Source organism: Gorilla gorilla, chromosome 5 (assembly GCF_029281585.2).
Source record: "Gorilla gorilla gorilla isolate KB3781 chromosome 5, NHGRI_mGorGor1-v2.1_pri, whole genome shotgun sequence".
NCBI lineage: Eukaryota > Metazoa > Chordata > Mammalia > Primates > Hominidae > Gorilla > Gorilla gorilla.
The window spans coordinates 45,739,309-45,763,432 of record NC_073229.2 but is presented as its reverse complement, the minus strand read 5'-3'; the positions used below and the strand labels follow the sequence as shown (position 1 = coordinate 45,763,432).

The 24,124-nt window shown below is 39.7% G+C and overlaps 2 protein-coding genes across 16 annotated transcripts in view; one reads left to right on the top strand and one right to left on the bottom strand.

Annotated features, from left to right (window-relative positions):
• Positions 1 to 3,714: 3,714 nt before the first annotated feature.
• The window catches only part of LOC101135047 (uncharacterized), a 44,755-nt gene continuing 24,345 nt past the window's right edge, over positions 3,715 to 24,124 (top strand). For 2 of the 13 annotated variants that reach the window (XR_008680694.2, XR_008680693.2), the window contains exons 1-3: positions 3,896 to 4,058; positions 6,152 to 6,278; positions 17,605 to 17,732. Coding sequence is in view for 1 of the 13 variants with exons in the window: in XM_055390524.2 (XP_055246499.1) it covers positions 3,715 to 4,058 (344 nt within the window). In the remaining 12 variants the exon portion in view is untranslated. Of the gene's footprint in view, positions 4,059 to 6,151; positions 6,279 to 17,604; positions 18,477 to 20,138; positions 20,303 to 24,124 lie in introns of those variants that run through there. The other 11 variants (XR_008680687.2, XR_010134220.1, XR_008680690.2 and 8 more) reach the window with 11 other exon arrangements.
• Positions 9,990 to 16,263, bottom strand: ZSCAN16 (zinc finger and SCAN domain containing 16). Of its 3 annotated transcripts, none has more exons than XM_004043487.3 (4): positions 16,143 to 16,263; positions 14,995 to 15,412; positions 13,906 to 14,044; positions 9,990 to 11,391 (listed from the first exon to the last, which is right to left on the bottom strand). In XM_004043487.3, the coding sequence occupies exons 2-4, from the start codon at positions 15,379 to 15,381 to the stop codon at positions 10,871 to 10,873; spliced, it is 1,047 nt and encodes a 348-aa protein (XP_004043535.1). In that variant the 5' UTR covers positions 15,382 to 15,412; positions 16,143 to 16,263; the 3' UTR covers positions 9,990 to 10,870. The 3 variants fall into 3 exon arrangements, with proteins under 3 accessions (XP_004043535.1, XP_055246497.1, XP_055246498.1); XM_055390522.2 differs by having other exon boundaries at positions 9,990 to 11,449; positions 16,143 to 16,249; XM_055390523.2 differs by lacking the exon at positions 16,143 to 16,263 and having other exon boundaries at positions 9,990 to 11,449; positions 14,995 to 15,655.

Here is a 24,124-nt window from a genome sequence, read left to right as displayed (position 1 = left end):
ATGTTCATTCTTTACAGACCTGTTGCATTAGAGCTTTTTAACTTTTGAGACTAATAGGATTTCAGGGGTGGAGGTTGTGGCAAGTGTTATTTTTTGTTGTTTAAGTCTCATGTATTTATTTCCTTCAGCACCTTTCCCAACCACCTATTATTGAGTTCTCAGGGCTCCTCCAATTTTCACCTTAATTTCCCTCTTTATCTGCTCCTGCTGGTAGCCACCACCACCATTTCTATCCCTTCCCAATTACTAACTCCCCAATATTTTGCGTACTGACAAAGTCGTTTTGATTTAAGGGTTTTGTCATCTAATTATCACATGAAAACAAGTAAATAATAGTAAACACTAGGAAGCTACAGTGCTTCTGGACTCCTTCAAAGTACTTATTTTTGCTTTTTATTTCACAGCTGTTGCTTTCCACCTGGGATGGTAACTGGAAGTAAATGGTGACAGACTAGAACTCTACTTTCAGTTTCTTTTTTCACATTTTAAAAATAACTTTTTTGGCTGAGCGCAGTGGCTCATGCCTGTAATCCCAGCACTTTGTGAAGCCACGGGAGGATCACCTGAGCTCAGGAGTTTGAGACCAGCCTGGCCAACATGGCAAAAACCCATCTCTGCAAAAAATACAAAAATTAGCCAGGCATGGTAGTGGGCTCCTGTAGTCCCAGCTACTCCAGAGGCTGAGGCGGGAGAATCGCATGAGCCTGGGAGGCAGAAGCTGCAGTGAGCTGAGATCCTGCCATTGCACTCCAGCCTGGGCAATAGAGCAAGACCCTGTCTCAACATAAATAAACAAATAAATATTTTTTTTAAGTCTGAAGTTGTGCACATATGTAGTTGTACAAATTCAATGTGCACACAACTATGACTGCACATACTATGTACAAAGTTGTGTACACATAGGAAGTAAAATAGCGTCATGCCATAGGCAGTTTTCTCAAACTGGACACACAGACACTGATTATAATAGATAAAATTGATAAATTTGACTTCAAAATTTTAAACTTAAATTCTCATCAAAATTTAAATCTTCTCAAAAAAAGCACCATTAAGAAAGTGAAGAAAAAGCTACACACTGAAAAATATTTGTAATACATCTATCTGACAAAGAACTATCCAGAATATATAAAGAACTCTCACAATTTAATGAATAAGATAATTCAACACAAATAGGCAAAAGATTTGAACACTTTCTTTACAAAAGATAAAAGAATGGCCAGTATGCACACTAAAAAGTAACCATTATTCATCAGGGAAATGCAAAGTTAAAACGTCAATGAGTTACCACCACATATCCGTTAGAATGGTTGATAATATCACCAATTTCTAAGTTATTCAGGCTTGAGAGGCTTCCTTAGTTTACTCAATGAAACATGGAGATAAAGGAGAAATTATCAGAGCCAGATTTCTCCTTTGAAATGTTACTTTTCTCCATTAATATAACCACCATCCTCAGTTCTAATTACTTCACACCTATGTGACTGCAACAGCCTTGAGATAGCCTTCCTAACTATACAAGACGTGGTCCTTAAATATCATTATCATTCTTCCAATCACTAACCCTGAGTGGTTCCTTATCTCTAAGTAAAATTTAAACTTCTATGCTTGCCTTTTATTTTTTGTATTTTTAAAAATAAATGAAACATGATAAAGATTAATATTATATAAAATTCTTAAAAGCTGACATCTCCACCCTCAAATAGTATTTACCTAGAATGTTGGGAGATAATTCTTTAATGGCTTCTCAAATTACTCCTAGTCTTATGGTAGATTTTTCTTTGAGGTTAGCTTTTCAAGGATGTTTGTATCTCCTTCTAGAGCACAGTTGTTTCCTGACCAGGATAATAAAGATAATGGCTCATTCTGGGGCAAGGCTGAGCAAAGGTTGGGCTTCCTAAGCTTGGCATTCCTCTGCTAGGTTGCAAACCCACTGTTCCATCCTAGCAGGGGAATGCCAAGCTTAGGCCCCTCTGTGGGCTTTGGGAACATAAGCTTTGGGAACAAGGGAATATAAAGCTTATGATGCCTGTGTTATTAAGTAATAAAGTCTTCTGTCTCTGACGCAGGAGTCCAGTGTCTTCTGTTAGTATCCATAAAACTGTGGCAAGTTAAATTGTTAGCTTGCAAGTAGGGTAAAAGTTTCACAATTTTCAATATGGGGTAATCACTGTTAAGTTTGGAGTGCATCCTTTTCCTGTACAAATACCCCACAAATTATATCTATATAAACAAATTTTTTCAACAAAAATGGAATATATGTTGTTCTGACACTCCTTTTGTCATTTGAATGGTTGAAAGGTATTCCTCAATAGCATATGTCATATGTAATTCTTCCGCCATTGATTGACATTGATAAACAAGTGTTTTCCTTTTTTTCTACCACTAGCGTCCTGTCTGCCTTTTATTGCCTTCCAGAATGACCTTCTCCCTATCCCATACCCCTGGTCATAATTCCCGTGTACCCCCAAGTCAAAGGACTTATCTCATTGCTCACTACTCAATCTAAACACTCGTCTATTATTCTACTAACCCCCTCTCAAGACTTTATTATTCGATTTTGCACTGATCACATTCTGTCTTATATTACTTGCTATGTTGCATTTGCTGTCAATAGATTAAAGCTTCCGTAGTTGAGGTGTCGGTTCTGAGATCTCCCTCCCAGTTGCAGTAAGTGGCAGCCCTTGAAATATGCAGATGTGCCATACATTTCTGACAGGAAGAGTGGTGTGCCTTTTTTTGTCAAGTAGCTAATCAATCTGATTCATCCTCTCCCTTCAATTCTAGTCTTATTCAATAATTCCTTCTCCTTAGGTAGGTCCTCATTCACCCATGTATTTATCAAGCACCTACCATGTGACAGACGCCAAGTGAGGTGAAAGTGCTGGGATGAGCACCTCTGTGGATCTCACAATGACCATCCATCTTTTGCATCCTTCTTGGTTTTTCCTTTACCCAAGTCCTGCACTTCACTCTTTACCCGTGCTTCAGAAAAGCGGAAGTCGGTTAATTAATTCCATTTGTCTGACACGGATGAGAGTGACAGCAGACAAGGGGAAAGGCAGGGAAATGCCCTTAGACTGTTCTTACATGCACTCTCACACTTAATAGTCAAAGCCACCCTATGAAATACACACTACGTTATTAGCCTGAGTTACAGAAACGAGTAAACAGAGGCTTGGAGAAGTTAAAAATAAATTGCCCTCAGTCCTAACTGGAGAGTGGTGGAGTCAGAATTTGAATCCAGGTTTAAAGAATTGTAGCGCCGGCACTGTGCACCTATTTCGCTTTGGACACTCATTTCCCCTAAGGATCAGGGAAGCTCAAAGTAGACCACTTTTCGTCTCCGTGTAAGTCCGCAAGGTCCTGCGAGATCACAGTGGGCAGGGCACCAGCAAATACAGTCTGCGACCGCGAGACGTAAAGGGAAGAACGCTCCTCGGCGCCCCTCCCTAGTCTATCCTAAAGTCTAGAACGTCCGAGCCCGCCTTTCTCCGGGGGCGGGCTGCAATAAAACAGTAAAATCCTCCATTCCCCATCAGCGGTCGATTGGGGGCTCTCCCGAAGCGGCAGCTCTATAGGACCGCTCTTCTACCCCAAGATCCCTCGGCTTCGGCCCCCTATGTGCCAGGGTCTGCGGGACCCCACGCTCAAAGCCGCCGGCCGGGGTCGACAACTGCAGAGAGGGTCGGGATAGGAAATTGCGGGTAGCGGCAGATGCGGGTCCCCAGGCATCCCGGAGGTTCCCACAGGTCTGCAGTGGGCCTACTTTGCGAAAAGAGCCCGGCTGCGCCGAGCCTCGTTCAAATCAGATGCCAGACAGTGTTTCTTGGGATACATCCAAATAGGTCCCTTGTTTCTCTTTGTGGGAGCCCTGGGCCTCCTTCCAGGCCGGAACCCAAGTGCTTAGGCAGCTGGGAAAGGCCGGTCCCCTTTTTCAGTTCTCTCGCGACCTCTAGCCACTTCCGGTTGCTAACGGTTCCTAAACAGCCCCCGAAAACGCTACGTGAGCTGGGCCCTGGTCCAGAGGCAGAAAACGGACGGAAGAAAAGGTCTGGCCGGTGAGTGTCAGAGTGAGGGCGAGATTGGGTGGTGTTCTCTGCCGGTGGATAGGCTCGACCGTCCGGTTTGGGATTGGGGTTAGGTATTAGGGAGCGGTTCAAAATTATGCTAATTGTTAAGATTACGAGTATTATTTAAAAACATACACAACAGCAACAATACAATGAGCCCACGAAGATCAAATGCCAGTTAACTGATTTAAGCAGCTTTGATAGGAAGAAAATGCTGAATTTAATGCTAACAAAAAGATCTAAGTGCGCTGTTAGGGGCTAAGACTTTTATAACATTATGGGCCAGCCACTGTTCTAAACCCTTCACATTTGGTCGGTCACTCATTTAATTCCTACTTTATGAGGTAGATATCATTATAATACTGTTTTACAGATGGGGAACCTGAGGCACAGAGAGAAAAGTGTATTAGCCAAGGTCATATAACTAGTAACTGGCAGAACAAAGATTCATACCCAGGCATTCTTCCTTTAAGTTCTGTACTCTGGCCTTTCATTGATAACCTGGTTTTATCATCTTAGGAAATTTGCTATCCAGATGGAAGTATAAGTTTCTACAGAGATATGTTATTGCAGCATTGTTCTGAATCTTATCGGGTTTGTTGGCAATTTGCCTTTCAACAAAGGGGTTTTTTTTTTTTTTGATAAGGGTGGCTTCCACAGAGAGATTTAAGGAGAAGAGAACAATAAAAATTTTCATTTTAATAAATAAGCCCGATTTCAACGTCCCTTCTCCTGTATCATTCCTCTGATTCTTCTCTGTCGTTATTTGTTTCTATCAGGTTAAATCATTTTACATTTCTGGTATTTAACCATTTTGACCCACAAAAACAGGGATTTCATTTGTTTAACCTAATACAGAAACATCTTTTCAAGCAGAATTTAGGAATCTACAACAATGAGCAAGATTATATTTTCATCTCCAAAATGTACGTTAAGTCTATTTGTTTCTCTTTATATCCACTGTGAACCCATGGTCCATGCCACTACCTTCTTTCACTTGGGTTACTACAGTAGCTTCTGGACTGATTTCCTTACTTCTGCTCTTTTCTCATTCTTGCCTCTTTAAGGAGCCAGAATGATCTTTTAAAAACAAACATTGGATTATGTTCCTCCCTTCTAGTAGTTCCCCATCACGTTTAGAATACACATCCTGGCCCCTGTTCACCTCTCTAACCTAATCTTGGGTCACCTTCCCCTTAATCCAGTGCTTTCAACACGTGGCCTTTTTCAGTTCCTGTAACACACCAAATTCATCCCTACTCAGAGACTTTGCATTACCTCTCCCTTTCGTGTGGAATGGTTTTCTGCAGAACTGAAGGTCAGTTCTATCTAATAAATAGGAATATAATGGGATTCACCTATGTAATTTAAAACCTTCTTATTAATAGCCATATTAAAAATGTAAAAAGACAGGTGAAATTATCTTTAGTTTAAACCATCATATCCAAAATATTACTATATCAACATCTAATCAATATAAAAATTATTAATGAAATATCCTATATTCCATTTTTTGAAAGCCAGTGTGTTTATACTTATTGGACATCTCAATTCACATATTATATTTTCATAAATAATCTATATTGAGATTACATAAAATTTAAAATAAAAAAATAGATTCACATATCCAAATTATTTCAAACATACTTAAAAGTTATCTAGTGAATTATGAGTTTTAAAGTTTAATTAAAATTAAAAATTTAGTTCCTCAGTTGCAGAGCCAAATGTACCTCGTGGCTACTACACTGGACAGCACAGATTTAGATCAAGGATAAAATGTCTATATTCATGATTGGGTCAAGGGGCAAAGAAGAAAATTGCACCAGAAGTGTGGCAAGGAGGGAAGGGGAAGGTCTGCAAAAATGCAGTGTAAGCTCTTTATGCAAGTCACATTTAAGTCACATTACTAGTCCTCACTAGTAAATGAGGTAAGGCTTTCTAAAGTAGACTACTTTTTAGCATCAAGGCTGCATAGATTTTAGGTATGTTGGGAATAATTTTCTGGGATAGGAAAAGGGTCCAGTAGTGCTGGTCACATGTAGCATTTCTTTCTTTCTTTTTTGTTTTTTTTTTTTTTTGAGATGGCGTTTCTGCTCTTGTTGCCCAGGCTGGAGTATAATGGCACGATGATCTCGGCTCACCGCAACCTCTGCCTCCTGGGTTCAAGCAACTTTCCTGCCTCAGCTTCCTGAGTAGCTGGGATTACAGGTATGCACCACCAGGCCTGGCTAATTTTGTATTGTTAGTAGAGACCCTGACCATGATGGTCGGGATGGTCTGGAATTCCCGACCTCAGATGATCCACCCACCTCGGCCTCCCAAAGTGCTGGGATTACAGGCTTGAGCCACTGTGCCCGGCCACATGTAGCATTTCTAAGTAGAATTTTATTGTGTATGATGTGGAAGAGTCGTAGAAATCTGATTATTTTCCTATAGAGCAGGGGTTCTCAACTGGGGGTGATTTTGCCTCTCAGGGGACATTTGCCTCACTCAGCCTGCCCATCAAATTGCCTGGAGACATTTTTGGATATCACAAGTGGGAAGTGCTAGTGACATCTAGTGGGTAGAGGCCAGGGATACTGCTAAACATCATCCTACAGTGCAGAGGACAGCCCCGACATCAAAGAATTGTCTGGCCCAGAATGTCAATAGAAATAGTTTCTCAAGGTTGAGAAACCTTGCTCTAGAGGATCTGAGTAAGAAAGACTGAGATACCCACTCTTTTAAAACCTCAGCCTAACTCCCTTGTGATATTACCATGGGAAAAACAGGTTGTTTTGAAGCATTTCAGATTACATTTGTTTCCACTGTTGATGGATTTTGTGATCAGACTAAAATAGAATAATTTCATGCTCAAGATGAGAATGTAGACCATTTAATAAAGATAATATAGTGTGTGCTGTACACATAAGACTCAAAGCACCTTGGGATCAGGAGCTGGTCTTTTTACCTTTATATGGCTTGTATCATATGATCCACTGTCTCCAACAATTGATGCCAATATATTAGAATCACTTGTCTATCTTTCCTATCTCCATCCCTTGTTTTATAGTTGTTCCTCTTTTCATCCTTTTCTTTTCATCAAATTATTATCTTTTCATCCCTTTCTCCTCGTTTTCCCCCTCTTCATCAATACCCACTGATACCTCCTATAGACCCTCCCTCAACACTCATCTATTTCTTCCATTCATACCTGTTGACACCCTTACTTAGAATTGCCAGTTCACTACCAACCCATCTGTGTCTGAGAGAGCTGTCCCCCATATTCCCTATAGCTGTCTGTTGTAATTACTGTCTTGTTAGTCCATGAAACTACAAAATATAAATTCTTGCCTCCTCCCTCAGAAAAAAAAACCCTCCAAAAAGATATGAAGAACAATAACACATTTGCTTTTGACACAACTCTCTGAGGAACTGCTTTCCATGTTCAGGTTTTTGTTTTGTTTTGTTTTGTATTTTTTTTTTTTTCAGACCAGGTGCTGTCCATTCAGGATAGCTCTCTGCTAGAACTGATACAGTGTCCAACATATTACACCTCCTCTTCCAAGAGGTGTGGCTGTGATTGAGCTGTGTTCTTTCCAACTAGTTGCACTCCCACCAGTTTCTTCTGTGGGTTTCTACATGCTTACTAAGACATTGCCTGCATCTCCAGAGTACCAGCAACTACTTAGATTTTCTTTGACCTCATGCCTCTTTTGCCTTTTGCCTGCAGTTATCCTAGATCCCACTGACTGTTCTTCTCTTACCTACACCATTCTAGGCTGTCTCTGGCCCCATGTCTTTCTGTCCCTCCCTGACTCTTACCATTACCCTTCTGGTTAACATTAGACCAAACCTGTGGTGGGCACTGTGGTGGCAATTTGGAATCAACATAAAACCTAAAAAGGGTACAATGGTTGTAGTGCTCCAGACTACTCTTCACTCAGCCTTTAAGGGTGCAGGACTCTAAGGCTAGAACAGTTCTTTGTACATAATAGGTATTCAAAACTACTAGCTGAACGGAATGTTCTGTCATATATAGCAGGAGTCCCCAAGTCCCTACCGTGGCCAGGAAAGCAGGAGGTGAGGGGCCAGTGAGCAAGCAAAGCTGAGCTCTACCTCCTGTCAGATGAGCAGTGGGATTAGATTCTCACAGGATCGCAAACCCTATCGTGAACTGCACATGCGAGGGATCTAGGTTGCGCTTTCCTTATGAAAATCTAATGATAAATGAAACAATACCCCCTTCCCTATCCCTGGAAAAACTGTCTTTCACGAGACCAGTCCCTGGTTCCAGAAAGGTTGGGGACTGCTCATACAGAGGATTAAGGAAAATCAGTCTGTCATGTGTTTACCAATTTTAGGAAACCTAATCTTAGGATAGCCAAAATCATCTTTCTTACCATTGCAGAAGCCTCCCTGAATTCAAGGATCAGAAACATGAGTTTCCCCTTTAAAGACTCTGAACAGTTTCTAAGCATTGTAGTGTTTCTCAGAAAGACTAAAGGTAAAAGGGGAAAAGCCATTATTCAGAAAGCACCTAACTTTATTTTTAAAATAAGGATGTTTCTAATACTAATACTAAATATTTCTTACTTTACTTTTCTCTTCATGACCATTAAAGAAAATCCTTTCTTTGAGTGTTTCAAATACTTTGAAATATTACTCAGGTGATTATAGTAAGTCATAAAACAAGTATTCGTGTGAAACCTGACATTTAAAAAATGTGTTGATGTAAGATACTCAAAGTAAATATACATTTTTTTTAAAGGACCATTATGTTAAAGGGACATAAAAGCTCAGTTTATCTTTAGGGCATTATGAGAAATACCTTAAGATTCATTTTCTTGGCTGGGCATGGTGGCTCATGCCTGTAATCCCAGCACTTTGGGAGGAGGATGGGAGGATTGTTTGAGGCCAGGAATTCGATACTAGCCTGAGTAACATAGTCAGACCCTATCTCAAAAAAAAAAAAAAAAAAAAAAAATCCAGATATGGTGGTGTGCACTTGTAGTCCCAGCTACTTGGAAGGCTGAGGTGGGAGGATTGCTGGAGCCCAGGAGTTCAAGGCTGCAGCCAGGAGTTCAAGGCTGCAGTGAGGTATGATTGTGCCACTGTACTCCGGCCTGGACAATGGAGCAAGACTCTTTCTTTATTATTATTTTTAAAAGATTCATCTTCCTACAGTTATAGACATAAAAATGATTCTTATAATTTTCCTGATCTTAAACACAATGATAAAGCAGTTGTTCTTAATAAATATCTTCAATTGAAATATCTTAATTGAAAACAAGAGATTTGAAGAGATTAGATGACTTCTTTCCTGATTGTTTTGGTGATCGTTATTCCTAGAACTAAGTAAAGAACCAGAGCTCTGCTCTTGGCAGTTTGATTGGTGGTGTGAATTTGAATGTGCAAGGCCTATGGCCACAATTCCTATTATGCTATAAGATTCTCAAATTAGAGATGTGGCCAGGTGTGGTGGCTCACACCTTTAATCCCAGCACTTTGGGAGGATGAGGTGGGCGGATCACTTGAGTTTGAGACCAGCCTGGCTGACATGGCAAAATCCTGATAAAAGTACAAAAATTAGCCAGGCATGGTGGTGCATGCCTGTAATCTCAGCTACTCAGGAGGCTGAGGCAGGAGAATCGCTTGAACCCAGGAGGTGGAGGTTGCAGTGAACAGAGGATCACTCCAGCCTGGGCAAAAAAAAAAGGTGTGTATCTGTGCTGTCCAATATAGTGGCCACTAACATGTAGCTATGAGCACTTGAAATGTGACGAACTGAATTTTCCATTTTATTTGAGTTAACGTGGGTACTGGCCACCAATCTGGACAAACTGGACCAAGTTAGACCAACCCCTTCCTATCTCCCTCAGTTTAAAATAACCTGAATTCCAGAAAAGAAGTTATATCTAGTTATAGATCCCTTCCTCTCCCCAGCAGCTCCTAATGATCACAGATTGCCTCCTCCTCCATTTTGTTTTCCTCAGCCTTTTTTTCTTCTTTTTGAGATAAGGTCTTGCTGTTGCCTAGGCTGGGGTGCAGTGGTGCGATCACGTCTCACGACAGCTTTGAACTCCTGGGTTCAAGTGATCTTCCCACCTCAGCCTCCTAAATAGTTGGGTGGAACTACAGGTGTGTGCCACCATGCCTAGCTAATTTTTCTTAAGTTTCTGTAGAGGTGGGGTCTCGCTGTGTTGACCAGGCTGGCCTCCTGTCTTCTGATGGCTTATTCTTTATCATTGGCAAACAAAAATTTCCAAAAAATAATCATACTCCCCATTTTAAGATAAAAAAGGGATGTTGAGGCTATTATATGAGTAATGATGGAAAACAAATAATTAGCATTGTTTTATATCTTAATCTCAAAAGTAGTTTTCATCAGTTTTAACTTGTCAAAACATACCTGGTAAGCCTCTATTATCATCTGTACTTTACAGAAGGGGAAATGAAGGCAGAGAAAAATGTGTATGTCTTGTCTTGCCTAAAGTCAGACACTGAATGGTCAACTAAAAAGGACCTGGAGCAGAGACAGAATTAATTCACTGTCTTTCATCCAGGAACCATTGATCTTGGGCTGCAGGTGAGCAGTGTTGTCAGTGGACAAGGCTTTCTGAAAGAATTCTTGATTCCCCCTCAAAACTGAACTAATTTGAAATAAAAGGATATTTTACTCAGGTAGATTCTTTGGTCCAGAGAAGTTTAATGATGACTGAAGCTTTGACCACATTGAGGAAACTCAAGGTTTCTAAAATAGATTCTTTGATAACTAGTTAGGCCTGAGTGTCTAAAGAACTTTTGATATTACTACTATATTAGTAGAGTTTATTTGCGGTATGAATTCTTTGATGTCTAATAAGAGCTGAACTTACTCGGAAAGGCCTTCCACACTCATCACATTCATAGGGTTTTTCACCTGTGTGGATTCTCTGATGCTGAATAAGACCTGTGCGCCCACTGAAGTCTTTCCCACATTCTTTACATTTATAGGGTTTTACTCCCGTGTGTACTCTATGATGTCCAATGAGATGTGAGCGCTGAATGAAGGCTTTTCCACACTCATCACATTTATAGGGCTTCTCTCCCGTGTGAGTTCTCCTGTGTTTACTAAGGTCTGAGCTATGACTGAAACTTTTCCCACATTCATCACATTTATATCGTCTTCTTTCCCTCTGTTGCCATTCTGATCTGCCCTCATTTTCAATAATATCTTTGGACTTAGGATGCTGAGGAGTATCTTTGTTCAGTCTGTCATTTATCTCCCCAAGGAATTCCTTGTCTTTGGGCATATCTTCCTTCTGGAACAACTCTTCATTCTTAGTCCTAGTTTTATCACCTGTAACAAACAAACAGTACACAAACGGGTCCTATTCTATGTTTGAGAAGCAAACAGCCTATGGAAGAAAGAACATGTAAATGTTATAAATGTGTTATAAAATAATGAGAAGTCACATACAACACACATATCAAATATTTGGTACCATCTTATTTTTGGTATCATCATAGCACAGAGTCACAATGTAAGGAAGAAATTAAGAATTAAGGAAGATACCAGCAGAACAAGTTGTTTGAGAGTAGATTAAGAGAAGAAAAGGCAAAAATAGAGCTCAAGAGATAAGTTAGCAATACTGTGTAAGGGAAGAAGGATAAATGAGGGGACTATAGATATGCCAAGGATAATTAGAGAGACTGGAGAACAGAGATGGGGAGGGAGGTAAAAGTTTGGGAGAAACATGCAGGGGCCTGAAACATAGGTGGCAAGTAAAATCAAGTAAAAGTGAATGGAGAGGATAATAGGATTTGGGGTCTGAGAGGAATATAGTGAATAGGAACCATCCAAGGAGAGGAGTGTGTTTGAAGGATAATAATTAGCTGGAAGCAGGAAGCATGACAACATGCAGGTCAGAGTAAATAGAGGAATGAAAAGGAATAGGAAATGACAGTGGATAGTCAGTGTATATGCTGGGTAAAATATTTTTTCCTGAAACTGATGTCCTTGCTGTCATCACCTCCTGTCTAAATCCTAGCTTGGTGGTTTCTAACCTTATTGTGCATCAGAATCAGCTGGATCGTTTATTAAAACACACATTGCTGATTTTCCCTCCCACAGACGACTCCTTATCAGAATCAAACTCAGAGCAGTTGCTATTCTTAGAATGTTATTCTCTGATGCTATTTTTTTTCACTGTTTCTTTGCCTAAAATGTCACCCCCTTTCAGCTCCCACCTGACCTTCTCAGCTCAAGCAAGCCTACTCTGTGATACTTTTGCAGGCGCACCTCAGGGATAGCTATCCTCTTTGTAGTTCACAGTGTATCTCTAGTATGGTAATTATTACACTATTGTAAGTGCTCACTCTCCTGCTTCTTGAAGAGAAGTAATGTAAGTGTCTAACCTTTGGATTCCTAACATTTAGTATAGTGCCTAGCATATAGCTGCTATTTAGTAAATGCTCAATGAAAGATGAATGAATCAAAATACAGGTTGAGCCAGGCACAGTGGCTCATGCTTATAATCCTAGCACTTTGGGAAGCTAAGGTGGAAAGATCACTTGAGCCCAGGAGTTTGAGACAAGCCTGGGAAACATAGTGAGACCTCTCCTCTAAAAAAAATAAAATAAAATAAAAATAAAAAAGAACAGATAGGAGGTTCTTAACATCACTTCTAAAGCCAAACAGTAACCAGCACTCCACTCCTAGAGTTAAAGCACTGAAAGGCTTCTTTACATTAAATATAATTAAATGTCATCCTTTCCAGATAGCAGCTAGGAACATCTTAGCTCAAAATAATTTTTCAGATTAGACAAATCTTCTGGTAGGGATCCTACAGGATGGGAGAACTATATTGGTAAAACTTAAGTAGTAAGAATACAAAATAGGCTAGAGTATAAGGAACTACCCGGAGAGGCATTATTAGACATGAGAGCCTCTAGAGAAAGAGTGGTGAGCACTGAAAAAGGTAGGGTTTGGACAAACTGGAATTTAAAATTCACCTGCTTTTTAATGTAGCCTGGGGATACACTAGACACCCTAGTTTGTAATTAGGGAGCTGGGATGGGGGACAAAACCCAATTAATTTGACATGCAGATAAAAACAAGAAACTTTGCTGTATTGACTGATCATTGTCTCTCTTCCCTACTTCTTTCATCATGGGAATGTGTTATAGATTGACTTGTCTTCCTCCACAAATTCATACATTGAAGCCCTAACCCCTTTCAAACATTACTGTATATGACGATAGGGCTTTAATGAAGTAATTAAGGTTGAATGAGGTCATAAGGGTAGGACCCTAATCCAATAGTACTAGTGTCCTTACAAGAGGAAGAGACACCAGGAGTGTGTGTGTACAGAGAAAGGCCATGTGAAGACACAGCAAGAAGTCTGCAAGCCAAGGAGAGTAGCCTTACTAGTAACTAACCCTGTAAGCATCTTCATCTTGGACTTCCAGCCTCCAGAACTGTGAGAAAATAAATTTCTGTTAAGCCACCCATAAGTCTATGGTATTCTGTATGGCAGGCCTCGCTGACTAATACAGAGTGCCATAAGTTCTCCTGTCTCAAAATGGAAATTTAGGGGGATTTGGAACAAGAATCATTAGATAACAACAGAATTATAAAGATATTAAATAAACTCCATCCTCATCCCTTGGGCCAAATAACAGCTTTTTTGTCTAGTGAGAAACTAAAATATAACTCCATCATGGAGCAAGGGTAAGAAGAGGATAAAATTATCCATAGTGAGGTGGAGGACAAGCAGGAAATCTTTAAAAGGAGAAGATGAAAGTGAGAAAGTTTTCCTCTAACCTAAAGAAGTACCTCTGCCCTCATACACTCAGAACTGTTCCTGCTTACCATTCCTTTGTGGTTTCCCAGCTTCCTGCTCCAGCTGGGTCTTTTTGGGATGGAGCTGGACAGTCAGTGATTCATATGGCCTTCCCAAGGGGGCCAACTTGTCCATGAGTATGTCCTGTCTTTCTGAATTGCCTGGGACCTAGGGAAAATGAGGTGTGTAAGGTGAATTTTATGGAAACTTAAGTAACTTCAGATAAAACAATCAAATGAAACATCTTCCAGGGACATAGAAAGGGGGGACAAATTCTCATTTCATTGTAAATGGCAATAATGGCTAGGAGAAGGAACAGAGGCTAATCTCTACAATTCAGGACACTAGAGAGTAAAATTCAATGTCTCTTCTTTCATTGATGTGCAGAAGTCCAGGATCAGAGCACTGGGATTTGGAAGGTAGCTTAAAAAATCATCTAGCCCAACTTCCAGCAAATGGGAGCATTTCTTCTATAACCATGCTATCCGATATGGTAGTCACTAGCAAAATGTGGTTACTGAGTACTTAAAATATGGCTAGTACAAATGAGATAAGCTAAATGTAAGATACATACCAAATTTTGAAAATTTAAAACACAAATATCTAAAATACCTCATTAAAAAATATTGATTACATGATTAAATATTGTGGGCTAAATAAAATATATTTCACCTTTTTTTAATGTGGCTACTAGAAAATTTAAATACATATACAGCTTGCATTATATTTCTGTTGGACAGGCCTATTCTGCAATATCCTTGACATTTACTTGAATCTCCACTTGAATACCTATATGGAAAGGGAGTTTCTTATGGGGTAGCCTGTTTTATTTATGGGTATCTATGAATGGCAGAAAATTATTTCTTTTCCTCTGATACCTGATTGCCTTTTGGTAACTTCCCACTGATCCTAGCCTTCCAAACAGGCATAGAATCAGTCTAGTGACTCTCCTCTCTTTACCCAGCCACACTTTAATTATTTGACATAGGTAGTCAGGTCCCTTCCTATGCCTTGTTCTTTAGAGGATAAATATTTTCAGATGTTCTTTCATATGCCTTTTGCTTTGGCTCCGTCCATATCCCCTGATCACTCACAGCCAGATGACTGCCCCTTCACACCTGCTTTCCAGGTTCATCAAGCTCTCTCTCCAGATCCTCCAGTACTGTCACTGCCTCCTCTCCAGTCTCTGGATGGTGTGCATGCACCCATGCTTGCAGGTCTTTAGGAAGAATGCTCAGGAACTGTTCTAGCACCAGCAGGTCTAAAATCTGCTCCTTGGTGTGGCATTCTGGCCTCAGCCACTGACGGCAGAGCTCCCACAGCTGGGTAAGAGCTTCACGGGGTCCAGGTGCATCCTGATAGCAGAGCTTCCTGAAGTGTTGTCTATAGAGTTCCCTCCTGTGAGGACTGCACTTTTGTGAGCTGGAATCCTGTCCCCAGTAATGGTCCTCTGCCTTAATTATCAGAAGTCCTTTTTGGTCCTCAGGTTCCAGGGCTGTGGTCATTCTGGGCTTTGCCAGGAGATTTATCCTCTATCTGGGATTGAGTCAAAGAGAATCTCTTAGAATCCTGCCTCAGAGACACTCCTAAGGCATAAAAAGTTGTTACCATAGAGAAATTACAAACATTTCTGTGAACATTAACACATCATAATGAAGCCAAGCCACCAGAAGTCAATCAGAGAAAACAGTCTTATAGGAAGCTGAAACAAAACAAAACAAAACAAAAAACAGTGACGCAGGGGTATGATTTGAATCTGTGCTCTATTGTGTAACTTAGAGGAAGTTATTTATCTGGACTAGAACTACAGATCCTCAGGTACAATTCTCATGTGTGTTACAGGGTTGATATACAGATTACATGAGAACGTATGCAACGTCCCTGGCATGGCAGCGGGCACTAGTAAGCACTAAATAAACGCCAAGTATTATTAACGGCTTTGTTAAAAGGCTCTTCATTCTGTTACCATGAGATGCACGGGCCAGCTTGTGCCCCCAGGATTCACTGGTTATAGGATATGTGTGCCAACCCTGGAAGGGGATCAGACAGATGCCTCTGCAAAGGAACCCGCAACCAGTGTCCCCCTTCCACCCATCCTCTCCCGGAAGGTTGGGCCAACTCCTCTCCTGTAGATCTGTTGGGGGACGGAGGGAGGGACAGGAGTGTTACACTCTGCCCGCGACAGGGAGGTGTGGGGAGGGTGTTGCTGCTGACCACAGCTGCGCCTTGTCCCCTTTTCTCCACCTGGGAGCCGGGAGACACTCACCTTACGCGCAGGGAGGAACAGGTGCAACAGCTAGCGTCCTTTGGACAGCCCCGAACAAAGACTAGACTCAAAGACACCAATCGGCGCCCGGCCGCTTCAGCCGGGCACTTCCGGGCCGCTCTAGGAAGCTTCGCCTCTGTGGCAGCTTCAGGGCTTGCCTCCTCGGCCCTAGCCAGTGGAGGACCAGGCTTTTACGCCCCGTATTGATGGGACTGCGGGATCTGCGAGCAAGTCTTATTTGTACTTCTTTAAAACGTTTTTCGGTTTAATTATTGAGTAATATGGATAAGTAATGCATTCACATACATTTATTAAAAGGAGTAAATGTCCCCCAGCGTCTAGTTTGACAATATTTTTCGTGACTTGTATATCCTTCCGTAGATATATTACACCGTTATAGATAGTCCGTGCTTTTTCCCCTCTGCACAAATAGTAGCACTTCTGTACCTTTCTTATTTTTCTTTTTACCAAGTGGTCTTGGCAAAGGCTGTACATAAGTGTTTCCTTGATCTTGCTCTTTTTTAAACAACTGCACGGTATTCAACTGTGTATTATGTTCTATAATTTGTTAAAAAGTACCCCATTGGTGGTCATGAGGTTGTTTCCAATTCTTTTTCAAACATTGCTGCAATAACTTACTGTGAACTCACATCATTTTTCATGTGTAAGGATATATCCATAGTCTGTATGTCTAGAAAGGGAATTACTACAGCATAGAATGGGGAAATTTGTACTTTTGTTAATGCCAAATCACCAATCATAGAATCTACTAGCAGTATTCTTATTTACCTATACTTGTCAACACAGTGTTATAAAATATTTTGATCTTTGCCAAACTGATAGGTGAAAAATGCTCTTAGTTTTTTACTCCCTCTTCCCCTTTCTTATACAAATATTGATTTATCTACTATGCCAGGCACTATTGTGGAAGCTGGAACTAATTTTGAGCAAAACAATGCCCTTCCTTTCATGGAATTTATAATCTTGTGTGTGTGTGTATGTGTGTGTGTGTGTGTGGTGGGGAGGCAGGCAATAAACCAAAAAATATACATAGTGTATAGACGGTGGATATCAGTTCTAAGGAGAAAATAAAGGAAATAGGGAATTTGGGGTGAGAATGAAGTGATGCAATTTAAATAGGATATTCATGGAGGACCTGACTAGGAAACTGACATTTGAGCAAAGATTGAGGGAGCTGAGGGAATGGGCCATCAGGGATAAAGATGTTTCAGGGAGAGGGATAACAAATGCAAAAGCCTGGAGTGGAGTGGAGTGTGTTTTAAGTATTTTGGGCAAAGGAAGGATGCTTGTTTTTCTGGAGCTGAGTGAGCAAAAGAGCGTTGGGTGGAGAGATAGTGAGAGCCTTGGGTGAGTGCAAGGGTATTTTTACTCTAAAATGATAAAATGATAAGCTACTCAGTTTATTTTCTTTTCTCTTTTCTTTCCTTTTCCTTTGTTTTAGGAGGTGGGTCTCACTCTGTCACCCAGACTGGAGTGCAGTGAGTGGTGCGATCATAGCTCACTGCAGCCTGAAACTCCTGAGCTCAAGTGATCCTCTGGCCTCAGCCTCCTGAGTAGCTGGAGCTACAGGTGTGAGCTACCCAGCATGGCTCATTTGAGATTTCTGAGTAGAGAAGTAACATGATTAAACTTGGGTATTGAAATTATTATTTGGGCTGCTATGTTAAGAGTAGACTTGAATGTGAAGGGGTTGGGCAAGGGCAGAAGCAGGGAGACAGGTTGGAAAGCTGGAATGGGAAGGGCCTTTTTAAGAATAACACAAACCCCTAAAGACATAAAACTGAAAAGGCCATGGAGGAAAAGATAAATGAAACTGGCCTTGTAAAATTGAAATATCTGAATGAAAAAAGTAAAAATAAAATATAAACTAAAAGTAAAATATGCCACACATCTAAAAGACACAGCTGATTTTCCTGATATACAAAGACCTTTTATCTTACCAAAAAATAAAAATATGAACAAGCCAATAGAAAAATAGACAAAGTACTTAACCTGCATGCATTTATTGTCAGGCCTCTGACAATATGATACTAAGCCATCATAGCCCCTGTGACCGCCACGTATACATCCAGATGACCTGGAGCAACTGAAGAACCACAAAAGATGGCATTCCACCGTTGAGATTTGTTCCTGCCCCACCCCAATTAATCAGTCGACCTTGTGACATTCGCCTGCCCCCGACAGTGAGTCTCATGATCTCCCCACCCAGCACCTTGGCACCTTGTGACCCCCGCCCCTGCCCACAAGAGATAACCACCTTTAACTGTAATTTTCCACTACCTACCCAAATCCTATAAAACTGCGCCACCCCTATCTCCCTTTGCTGACTCTCTTTTTGGACTCAGCCCACTTGCACCCAAGTGAAATAAACAGCCTTGTTGCTCACACAAAGCCTGTTGGTGGACTCTCTTCACACAGACTCACGTGACATTTATAGAACACAAAATTAAGAATAATGAATATGAAAAGGTTCACTAATAAGAATTTAAACAAAACAAGAAAGATTTTTAAGATTGCTAAAGACAAACGATTTATAATATTCAGTGTTAGGAGGTGTGTGGATATACAGGCATACTTAGTTTTACATTTTTAGAAGGTAAGACTTATTTAGAAGGTAAGAAGTTGTCCATACCCCTTGATTCAACAACTTAGCTTCTTGGAATTATCCATATAGAAATGCTTACATAAATGTTTGAACGTATGTACAAAGAAGCGCTATTTATTTAAATTTGGAAACTTGAATGCCTAACATTTGGAATTTAAATTTTTATATGTCTATTCATTAAAATACCACCCAGTTTTTAGAAACTAAGAGATGCTAAAGGTATATTGAGTAAAATAAAAAGTTACAAAAGATATGGTATGATTATTTTTGTGAAAATTATTATCTTAAAAATGTTGGCCGGGCACGGTGGCTCACACCTGTAATCCTAGCACTTTGGGAGGCCGAGGCAGGCGGATCACGAGGTCAAGAGATCGAGACCATCCTGGCCAACATGGTGAAAACCCATCTGTACTAAAAATACAAAAATTAGCTGGGCATGGTGGCATGTGCCTGTTAGTCCCAGCTACTTAGGAGGCTGAGGCAGGAGAATCACTTGAACCCAGGTGGTAGAAGTTGCAGTGAGCCGAGATCATGCCACTGCACTCCAGCCTGGCGACAGAGTGAGACTCTGTCTTAAAAAAAAAAAAAAAAATTCACTATGAGTATCAGTTGGGGGTAAACTTAAGGAGAACCTGCATTTTATACATTATATATTTCTGGAACATTTCAATTTCTTATGAAGATTTGCTACTGGTATAAATGGGAAAAGATAATTGTTCTTAAAACCCTATTTATTCTCCACAACCTATAAAAAATTTTCCTGTTTGGAGAATTTCATCAATATCTATTTTCCTCCTCTGAAACTCTTTGCCTGACAAGTCAAAGATAAGTAATGCATTCACATAAATTTATTAGAAAGAATAAATGTCCCCAGCATCTAGTTTGACAATATTTTTTTGTGAAATGTATATCCTTCCATAGATATATATACCTTTTGTAGATATATACCTTTCATCTTAAAGGAATTATGCCTTGTAAAAGGGTATAATTCCTTTAATATGAAAATCAGATTCAACTTCTCTGTGCTTTTTAAGGGCAAATATAAGTGAGCAAATAAATTTGTGTGGATTATTTAGAAAGTGTAGATATAAATAATTTTCAAATATGCTTTAGAACACTCTCCCACTCTGGGAAGAAAATTTTAGAAAAAGGATAACCCCTGCATTTCTTTCCATTAGAAGTACATGATCAAAAGACAAAGTCCCTTTTTCCCTTGACTGTGACATAACATGACCCTCATAGGCAACTGAACAGATAAAAAATCCAGACGATGCTTAGTAATTTCCTGCTTCCCCTTTAGTGCACAGTGTATTATCAGTATGTTTTGCCCTCTTTATTTAATATCTTGCTGAATTAAATTATCTCATCAGGTTTTTAAGCACAAGCCCAGCCTGCTTTCTGGATGACACCTGCCACAGGTCATCCTTCCTGAATTTCCTAAATAGCCCAGAATATTCTTCAAGCGTGCCCCTGGCTCATCACCCAACTTCAGAGAATCAACTGGCTAGCACCTTGGAGCACCTGCTGTGGTAACGTGAGTGGCTGAACACCAGACAAAAGGAGGCTCCCAATCACTGTTGCAGATCTTGTTAAAATCCTGGCTCTATTCTCAGCTTAGGTGTATTCTTCTTGTACTAGGATAAAGCCTCTCTGACCTCTTCGTTAAGGCCTAAGTATACAGTATGGTATATGACAAGCAGGACCTTCCTCTCCTCCCCCTGTATCTTCCAAAACTACAAAAACAGAAAGCCCCCAACCTTCTCACCCCTGCCTCACACAAATCCCCACAGTGGACTATTTAAAAAATAACAGTACTTGGTAGATATATATTCTCACTTGCTTTCATTATAGAAAAAAGAAAGAAAATAAATGAACTAAACATCCAACTCAAGGAATTTTACAAAAAGGAGAAAGCCTCCTCTGCCCCCAAGGAAAAAGTTGGAAAAAAATAAAAGTAAAAGCAGAATAAAATGGATTAGAAAATAGAAAAATAGTGACATTAATAAATAAATACAAAAATCTTTGTTAACAAGCCCATAAAAGCAACAAGCCTATGGTAAATCCAATTGAGAGAAAACATTTAAACATTATAAATCACAAATAGCAGATGAAGAGGAAAGTAGCCTGCTAACATTTTTGAAAATCTCAATGAAATTAGTGATTTTCTGGGAAAAAATATTAGTTCCAAAATTCATTTAAGAAGTAGAAAAATCTAAATAAACCAACCCTACCCTAAAGACAATAATTGAAAAAGTTATGAAAGAGTAATCTCTAGACTCAGATAATTCTGTAGCATTTTAATTTTTCAAAAGCATTTACATGTGTATGATGAATTCTTTCTAACTTTTCCATTTGGAATATACAGAAATTGGAAGAAAAAGGGGGAAATCACTCTATATTCATCACCTAAATACAGTTGAGTTTGTTGTCATTTTCTTTCAATTTTTATATTTTAAATATTTTATTATGATTATATTATGTAATATATTCAGTGATTATATTATGTAATATATTCAGTGATGAGAAGAACACAAGCACAGCAATGCTACTTGACTTTTTTTTTTTTTTTTTTTTGAGACGGAGTCTCGCTCTTTCACCAGGCTGGAGTGCGGTGGCGCTATCTCGGCTCTCTGCAGCCTCTTCCTGTCAGGCTCAAGCGATTCTCCTGCCTCAGCCTACTGAGTAGCTGGGACTACAGGCGCACACCACCATGCCCAGCTAATTTTTGAATTTTTAGTACAGACAGGGTTTCACCATGTTGGCCAGGATGGTATCAATCTCTTGACATCATGATCCACCTGCCCTAGCCTCCCAAAGTGCTGGAATTACAGATGTGAGATACCACGCCCAGCCCACTACTTGACATTTTAATGTAATAAAAACTTGTCATTTTATTATAAACTTTTCATAAGAATAATTTATATCTATACATTGTTTAAGAAAATATACAGAACCTAAAAGAAGAATTGGAAAGTTTACATTAAATATATAAGGTGCTTGGTACAATGTCTGAACCACAGTAAGTGCTCAACAAATGGCAGCTATTATTGCTATAGTTTATAAGGGCTTTTCCTTTTGCATGTATCATTTATTTAACTTAGAATGGGTATTATTATCTCAGAAAATACTATTGCAGAATGGAGAGGGGGAATAGACAAACTTCTTCCCACAAAGGAGCACTCTGGATGCCTCTTGGAGAAGCCAAGCATATATTTTTGCTACTCAGGAGAATCTTTTTGCTGAAGTGACATCTAGGCTGAGCAGGATTCAACAAATTGGGGCCTAGAGTGGTAGAGAAGAGAGGTATCCTATGTCAACACTCAGAGACTAACACAGGACAAGGATCCTGAGTGGCCCTCAAGGAATAGTAGTAAACTTAGATTTGGGTTAGGATCCTTCATATAAGGCATTTGGCCTACATGGCATGGAAATAAAAGGTTGATTATTACTCTGAAGACAGTGATAAAAAGAACATAAAGTACTCCAACCTCCAGAGACCTTCAGCTTCCACCTCACATTTCTCTGAAGTTTGCTGCTTTCTCCCTTACTATGCTTTCACTAGTTTGGCTTCCATTTCCTCTTTGCAGTTTGTTTTTGTCATGTCCTTGTCCTTTTTAACCACTTTTTCCCTTTACCCCCAATTTCTCTTCACTTTCCTTTGCTCATAGAGTTTATTCCCATCGTTCCCTTATTCTTAGCTGCTTTTTCCCCCTACCTCTCCACTTTCCCATTTTGGCCCCATCCTACCATTTTTCCACAACTGCTCCTATTACTAAATGCTTCAAATGTAAATGATTCTCTCCTCAGTTTAATACCTGCTTTTGGCCCAGTGTTTTTTCACTATTACACTTAATGTTGACCCACTTCATGTGTTTTGTATCTTACCCAAAGAAGTAGTCTCTATGGAGTCTTCTAGAAGCTATTATAGTTGACTTTCAGTAGATTACCTACAAATTCTATCCAAATAAAATTTCGAAGTGGCTTTCCTCTAACTTCAGGTGATCAAAGAATATATTTAAAAATTTTAATCTAAATCTTCATATTTGTTAGCAGAAAACCTGTTCTTCATAGAAAAATTTAATTGGAAGGCCAATATATAAAACTAATGAAAGTGAAGCTGTTTGGGTGGTAAAGCATCTAGAGTCCCTGAAGCCTCACTAAGAAATCCTTAGGGCACACAGTTTAAATGGGTGAATGAAGGGGGCAGTATAAGGCAACAGAAGCTGTGTGACAGGGAGGACCATGTCCAACTGGAGAGTAGAATGAATTTGAGTGAATTATTAGAATGAATTATTATTTATACAGGTAGGATGGTTCAGTGAGGGTAAAAACAAGATTCATCACCCAAATTCCCAGTAACCTTTCACATCTTAAAGATGGCAAACAGGCCAAATGGGCTGTATTTGGCCTGCACAGGCATTTCCCCCCCAATGCAGTATTTTTAGTACTTTATGTTCTAGATGATAGTAGAATGAATCAGCTCATCAACTGTTGCCATGTGGGAATGTGGTGTCTAGTGTAGTCACGTCATGCATTTTTGTAAGAGTATCTGGAAAGTTAGATTTTATATGAAATCTCCAGATTCTTAAATAATGGCAATAGTTTTAAATATTTTTTAAAATACTGCATTGTGGGGGAAATGCCTGTGCAGGCCAAATACAGCCCATTTGGACTGTTTGCCATCTTTAAGATGTGAAAGGTTACTGGGAATTTGCGTGATGAATCTTATTTTACCTTCACTGAACTATCCTACCTATGTAAATAATAATTCATTCTAATATTTCAAAATGGCTTTTGTATTTCACAGTGCTTTTAGGGTAAGTAAGTAAAAAGCTATAGTATTTTATCAAGTTAAAAAAATACAAGGCTTTTTTATGTAGATCAGATGTTAATTCTAATTTCACACTTTAGAGAAGTTTATTACTCCAACTTCAAAGAAACAAATAGAAGAGGAGAAAAAGGGAAGGGGAAAGAGAACAGTAGTAATTGCTAAAACCTCCAATATATATCTAATAGAATGTTTAGATTTCCTGAGCCACTTGCTTTAGAGAAAAGTTTGAGAGTATGGAATAAGCTCCTTCAGAGTCCCAGTTTATCAGGTGATGTGCCTAATGGCAGAGAATCAGAAAGCCTTGTTTAGCAAGCCTGCAGGTGCTTGCCCATTTCAGCCTTCACATGTATTTTCTTTCCTTTTTTCTGGGACAGAGTCTTGCTCTATTGTTCATGCTGGAGTATGGTGGTGTAATTATAGCTCATTGTGACCTTGAACTCCTGAGCTCAAGCAATCCTCCTGCCTTAGACTCCTGAGTAGCTGGAAGTACAGGCATGCACCACTATGTCCAGCTAATTTTTAAAT

Bases quoted from the DNA above. Each gene is read 5' to 3' on its own strand.
- ZSCAN16 (XM_004043487.3), bottom strand. From the start codon at position 15,381: ATGACCACAGCCCTGGAACCTGAGGACCAAAAAGGACTTCTGATAATT. The intron at 14,045-14,994 runs GTGTGAAGGGGC...CATTTTCCCTAG, and splicing joins TTGATGAACCTGGAAAGCAG to GTCCCAGGCAATTCAGAAAG. The intron at 11,392-13,905 runs GTAAGCAGGAAC...TGTTTGTTACAG, and splicing joins TGGGAAACCACAAAGGAATG to GTGATAAAACTAGGACTAAG.